General features: G+C 34.1%; 1 protein-coding gene across 1 annotated transcript; it reads right to left on the bottom strand.

Moving 5' to 3' along the window:
• Positions 1–2560: 2560 nt before the first annotated feature.
• On the bottom strand, positions 2561–6870 carry LOC131647638 (enolase). Its single transcript, XM_058917510.1, has 16 exons — positions 6705–6870; positions 6489–6552; positions 5624–5688; positions 5408–5455; positions 5207–5293; positions 5021–5101; positions 4820–4921; positions 4659–4739; positions 4482–4556; positions 4061–4123; positions 3910–3990; positions 3610–3804; positions 3373–3512; positions 3220–3271; positions 3005–3061; positions 2561–2894 (listed from the first exon to the last, which is right to left on the bottom strand). The coding sequence occupies exons 1-16, from the start codon at positions 6768–6770 to the stop codon at positions 2814–2816; spliced, it is 1338 nt and encodes a 445-aa protein (XP_058773493.1). The 5' UTR covers positions 6771–6870; the 3' UTR covers positions 2561–2813.
• Between the last annotated feature and the right edge of the window lie 237 nt (positions 6871–7107).

The following is a 7107-nucleotide window of genomic DNA, read 5'->3' as shown; positions in this document are numbered from 1 at the left end:
TCTTCACTACACATGTAGACCTTGGCAGTGTCCTTTTGGGTCTGCTCACTCTGTCCAATACGGGAGATCTTGGTCCAACGCTGAGGGCTATAAACACCCTCTTTCATTAGAGGGTCATGTATTCATTCTCCACCACTCTTATTCTTATACTAGCATTCCTTTGCTCTCTTTCTTACTTTGACCTCGGAGTATCTTGCCGGTACACCCCTCAGAAAGTTCAGCAGCTTGCAGGTCATTGACGATCCATTATGATAAAGTACGATCAGAACACATATGTCATAGAGATGTCCTATGGACATTCTAAACAAGAAACTCAAGATTCTCAAAGACAGCCTCAAAGACTGGAACAAAATAGTGTTTGGTAATGTTCATGATAATCTCAAAAAAAACTGAGGCTAAAGGGGATGTTATGCAGGACATCATTGATAACTTTGACCACTCTGATTTCCTTGCAACTTAACACACCAAAATCAGAAAATGAATGCATATATCCACCTTGTATTTGTGTATTTCATTGGAGAGAAACAGTCACTTCTATTTAGGGTCATCGAGGAAACATCTCTTGCAGGTCTGATATCCAAACTAAATACTCTCATGCATTTTCTACAAAACCGCAGAGTTGTCAAGCTCAAGTATCGTTCACCCACATTTTACAGCGAATGGAAAATATATTTCACCAAATTTGAACTAAAAACGGATGAAGATTTAAAGGGTATGTGGAGTGTTTTTCACCGTTATGAATCAAATGACCCGATTGAAGTAGATGTGAGGATTCAAAGATCTGTCGAGGTTATAATCATTATATTGCAATGTTATGTTAATAACAATATGTAATGTTGAATTTATTTTAATGATTGTCTATGTAATGTTGAGTGTTTTAATTTAATTTCAAGTTGGTGTTGGTGTTGGTTTGTTTTTTATTTTGGTCATAGTTTATGGTTTTTGTTTGTTAATTTAGTTTCAGGGCATTTTCAAAGATACATCTCCGAAATATTTTTTCGGAGATGAATCTCCAAACTAAATTTTGACAAAAAAGAAGAAATGATGTATTCGGAGATGTATCTCCGAAAATATAAAACATTTTTAACATTTCGTCGGGGGTCTGGGAGAAGATAACGGATGCGAAAAGAAATTCTCTAATATAATGGTTGTCCTTTGACATTAGGATAGGAAGTAGTTCAAAAATCATGTGGACTCAATTAGAGAGAATTGTAAGACCCAAAAGATCTGATTTGATTCTTTATCCTTCAACTACACAAAGTTTTATCTTAAATAAAAAGTTTAAATCATCAAAAATTCAATAATAATGCCTATCAACAAATTCAATCCAAGCAATAATAATGCCTAACAACAAAACATACCACTATATCAATTTCATATACAAACAGATTAAGGCATATGCCATAATTGATTCCAACAATTTCTCTCCAAGCTAAGCTGTGGTCAATTCCTGAAAATATATGAAGACTAGACTACTAATTTTGCAGAATATTAAAAGAAAAGTTGTAACAATAAAATTATAAAAATTATACTATTTTTTACATAATTATCTTTACAAAATTTAACAAGATATTGTTGAACAAAATCATCAATACATGTGTAAATTTATAAAGAAAATCTATTAAAAAGAATACAAAAATACTCTAACTCAGAGACAAAGATTTACCAACTGAAATGGATAAGAGACAATACAGCATGTTATCTCCAAATTACAGTAATGAATATTCAAATTCCTTCCCAATTTGCAAACAATATGATTTTGATTTGATTCACTTAAGTTTTGTTTGCGAGTTTGAAGAGAACGGAAAGCCTTCCGAAAACGAAATTTTAAAAAAACATAGAAAAATATTTAATTTTTTTTGAAAAAATAATTTTGTTTTAAATGATAAATAGTCATTATCATTATTAAATTTTTAATTTTCAGAATATTATAACAACTTAAAAAAATATTTGAAAAATTTATGTAAGTCCTCCAAACTCCTTCAATACAATTTTTGAGTTCCCCAATTTTATAGGATTTTTAATGTTATGAATAAAATGTAACCCTCCAAAATCCTCCTACCCAAAATTTTTTTATTATTTTCACTCAATTCTTTCTATTTTCCAAAACTCTCCCCTATCTTTGCCTCCAAACTCGCAAACAAAACCCTCCTTGTTTATGTCTATCTTCTTTTAATATAACTCTATTTCAAAGGTCTCAATGACCCCAAAATACAACTACTCTGATATACTTCTTTCTTTTTCACATTATCAACTATCAGAGAAGAGGTAAAGTTTCTTCCCTTTCTATACCAGAAGTTAAAGTTTGGTTTTCGACCACGAGAAATAAATAAATATCATGCCAAAGATTGAGTAGAAATATTATTCATTTCCTTAATCCAAAGGTCAATTTATTCCCTATCTTACAATGTCAAACTCTAACCTAGATGAAGTTTTAGTGAATGCATTCCTTGATTCAAAGGTTGACTTATCCCCTATCTTACAATTTCAAACTCTAATCTTAAGTAGGTGTGTTATTTAATGAATGAGCTGTAGGTACAAATCTAAAAAAACACAAATGTTTCTAATCATGTGTCATCCAAAAGTATATCTCTGGACAAATCATCATGTCCAAAGGTAACACATCAAAGTTCACTCCTCTAATACATCAAAGCTCATTCCCCCTATTGCTCTCATTCCAAAATTACACAATCCACAAAACTATATACTCTATAGTTTCTTGAAAAAAGCATATTCTTTTATAAAAACAGTTTAGTAAGGGCAGAAATATTTCATATATGCCAGTCAACATCAACAGAAACTTGTTCCAAATATCAATAGGGATCCACCGGGGCTCTGAATTTGGAACCAGCATAGACTGCTGCAACACCGAGCTCCTCCTCAATCCTAAGAAGCTGCAACACAGATCAAGAGGTATAACTTTAGTCACCACAGTGTTCTAACTTATGAAGTTACCATATTCAGCTATATTAATTGAAAAAGATGAAGAGTTTTGCAGTTTTACCTGGTTGTACTTAGCAAGCCTTTCGGATCTGCAGGGAGCTCCCGTCTTGATCTGACCCTGTTAAACAATGACATAACATGATCAAATCATATAAGCTTCAACGAAGAAGGTAAAAAGTTTCCAATTCTCGACACAAATTGTTTGGCAAATGCACTTATGGGACAGAGATAAAAAAAAAACACGACAATGTTGGAGAAAATCAAATGATAACTTACTGTTGCTAACCCAACCGAGAGATCAGCAATGAAGGTATCCTCAGTTTCTCCACTACAATAAACAAGATGTAACCCGTTAGAGTAGGCACGCAGAGAATGAGTATTAGAAAACAACAAAATGGGAATTATCGGAAAACAATGGATGTTCAATACCTTCGGTGGCTAGCCATGACACCCCAGCCAGCTTGCTTAGACATTTTCACAGCTTCGATGCTTTCGGTTACACTGCCAATTTGATTCACCTTCAATAAAAGGGCATTGCAAGACTTCTCCTTAATTGCTTTTTCCACACGCTAAAGAGGCAATAATGGATAGAATAGTGTTAAAAACAAAAGGATGCATGTTTATGGAAAATATAGCTAGCAAATATATTAAGTTAGTAAAACCCACCTTTGGGTTGGTAACTAGGAGATCATCACCAACAATCTGTACTTGCTGGCCAATTTCAGCTGTTAATTTCGAATAGTGCCCCCAGTCATCCTGATCAAATGGATCCTCAATGGACACAATTGGGTAATCTGACACAAACGACTTGTACACATTCTTTAAGCTGTCTCCTGAAATTTTCTCCGATCCATCGTTATTCTGCAACAAGGTAGTTGGTTATTTAGTTAACACATTTACCAATGTAATATATATCTATTGGAATAGAAGTGAAGAACTTTGGGAAAAAGCTTAAAAGATATCCACCTCTTCCTTAAAATTCAAGTCATATGTTTTTCGCTCGTTGTTATAAAATTCGGAGGCAGCAACATCCATCCCGATTACAACCTGCGGATAAGAAATTAATCAGTGACAATTATAAAGATACTAAATCAGATTCAGTGGATGAATATTCAACCTTTCCAGTATAACCCGCTTTTGCAATGGCAGTCTTTAGAAGCTCAAGTCCTTCTTTGTTATCCTATATAGAATACAAAACAACAACGGAAATAATTATTTTGAACGCACATTTGGATTATCGCAGTACAAAATTTGCTAATATGCAAAGAATAAATGAGCCTGCTATGCTACCAAGGTTTTAAAAAACTGTTACCGCGAAACCAGTATTGAAAGGTATTGATACCGATGTTCATTGTTTTTGTCATAAAGACAAATTGTGGTTAATTCACACCGTGACAACCAAAAACACAAAAGTCTTTACACAACCGAAATGCAACCGTTAATTAAAACCTTGCATGCTACTAATTGCAAGAAATCAAATCATGAACTAATTTTAGGTAACACTTAGATCACAAAAACCAAAAAAAGAGCATAAGAACCTGGATATTAGGAGCAAAGCCACCTTCATCGCCCACGTTAGTAGCATCTTGTCCATACTTCTTTTTAATCACAGCCTGTAAGGCAAAACAAACAGCATCTTAATTGATGACACTAAATAGATAAAAAGTTCGACTCATTTTGTTTTCTCTCAAGCAAATTGTAAAAAGGAGATTAACCTTCAGATGATGGTATACTTCTACACCCATCTTCATTGCTTCTTTGAAAGAAGATGCCCCAACAGGGAGAATCATAAACTCCTATATAAGAGTCAGAAGGATAAATATTTTAATGAAACATAAGCCTATTCATTTGACATATTATATTAGATAGATTTTACCTGCATTGCAAGCTTATTTCCTGCATGAGAACCTCCATTGATAACATTGAATGCAGGTACAGGCAGTATCAAAGTCTTGTTTCCAGCTAGATTGGCAATATGCTGAAATGTTTTTGAATTTATACCAAAGAAATCCATGAACACGTGGTAACAAGATGAATACTATTGTTCCTGAGAGTGATACCAACCAGGCAACCATACCTTGTACAGGGGAAGTTTCTTTGCTAAGGCACCGGCTTTACAAACAGCAAGTGACACTGCCAAAATAGCATTGGCTCCGAGCTGAAAATTTCAAGATTTTGGAAACCAAACAGCATAAAACGAATGGCTGTTATAGTCTCGAAAAAATCATCCACAAGAAATAAGGAAAAGGAATTATAAAGATACCTTCTGCTTGCACCATCCCCACTCGTTAACAGTTCCATCAAGTTGTTGTACCATAAAATTGTCAATTTCAGTCTGCTTGGTTGGGTCCTATAAACACAGATAACAAATGATAGAACATAATCAGCAACCCACTAAAATCATGATTTAAAAACAATACGACATAGGTTCTCCACATAACACAATGTTATAGATGCACAATACCTTGCCAAGCAGAGCAGGTGCTATGATTGCATTCACATTCTCGACAGCCTAAACAAAGACAAATTTGGAATCATATAATCAGTTCCAATTAATTCAGGAAAACAAACAAAAATAGTATATAAGTTTGAAAAGGAAACCCATCATTCTTTCTTAAAATAGAAATAGAAACGAAATTCTAAATACACCAATGTGGGAAAAAAAATAAGTAGCATGTACCTTGAGAACACCTTTCCCAAGGTAGTCTGAGCCTCCATCCCTCAATTCCAAAGCTTCATAGACACCTTTTACAACAACAAAAAACTACAAGTTATGACTCATAACACACAACTTTCTGAATTACTAGCCCACAATAAAACCAGATGAAATTTTACAATCAATAAAACACAAAAGCTATGAAGCATATACCCTCATACATCGGAGACAATGCTGAAATGTAGACACTGGTATTAATTTGAGAAACAGAAATTGATTAAACGTAACAAGTCAGATTTAATAATCTAAGGTGTGAGTCATACATCGTACAAAAGTCACATTCATCGTGTTTGTTAGAATTAGAAACAACAAAACATTCCTTTCTATTTTCTTTCAACACAAACAACAATTACTACAAAAATGCAGCAAATCTAAACATTTCGCAAGTCATGCTTACAATTCAATAAAATAACACAAACACACAATGAAAGCCTAATTTCTCTTCTATATCTCAGACAAACATCAATCACTTACAATCAATAAGAATCAATAAGCATCAATAAAACACAAACTACAAAGCACGTAGCCCCGTACACCAGACACAATGCAAACAAGTAGATGCGGATAATAATTTGAGAAAATAAATGTCCAACATGCATTCAGTAAACCTAAAAAGTGTCAATCCCATATAGTACACAATAGCACACAAGTCACATGAATCATGTATGTCTGTTAGAATTAGAAACAACAAAACATAACTCCAAATTCAACATTCATTCCTATTTTCTTCCAACACAAACAACAATCACTAAAATGCAGCAAATCCAAACATTCCTCAAATCATACAAACAGTTCAATAAAATCAACATAAACACACAATCAAAGCTACCTGTTGAAGCACCACTAGGAACAGCAGCTCTGGCAAAAGTTTTATCACTAAGAGTAACATCAACCTAACAACAACAAAACCAAAATCAGAATCATAGATAAACAAGTTCCTAAAACCAGACGAATCAAAAAGTTAAATGAAACGTCGTTTTGATTTTCCTTCATTTTCCCGCTCATTTTCTCAGCTTCGAAACACAAGATAAGAAAGAACACTCACTTCGACGGTTGGATTTCCGCGGCTGTCGAAGATCTGACGAGCTTTGATGAACTGGATCGTTACCATTGTTAAGAGTTTCGATGATGATCGAAATGTGAGAATTTGAAAATTTTCTCGGTGTTTCTGTGATTTTCTGACCCTTTTTTTCTTGGGAAAGTGACAATGAGGTGAAAGTGAAAATGATCGGGTGCGCATGTGGGAGTATGATATATATAGGTAGTTTGGCACGTGGCAGTTAGTTAAGGGTGTTGAATCTGGAACGTTGGTCATGGAAAAAGAAGAATGAATGAACGGTTGATATGAGTTTTGCTGGTATCATATCATGAGACTAAAGTCTTGTTTTGGTGCGGGTGGGCCCACCACCACGAAGCACATAGGTAATAAGAATATGCTCATGTGTACT

This window comes from Vicia villosa, linkage group LG2 (genome assembly GCF_029867415.1).
Source record: "Vicia villosa cultivar HV-30 ecotype Madison, WI linkage group LG2, Vvil1.0, whole genome shotgun sequence".
Lineage (NCBI taxonomy): Eukaryota > Viridiplantae > Streptophyta > Magnoliopsida > Fabales > Fabaceae > Vicia > Vicia villosa.
Note: the sequence above shows the minus strand (reverse complement) of the source record. Positions and strands in the feature narration are given on the sequence as shown.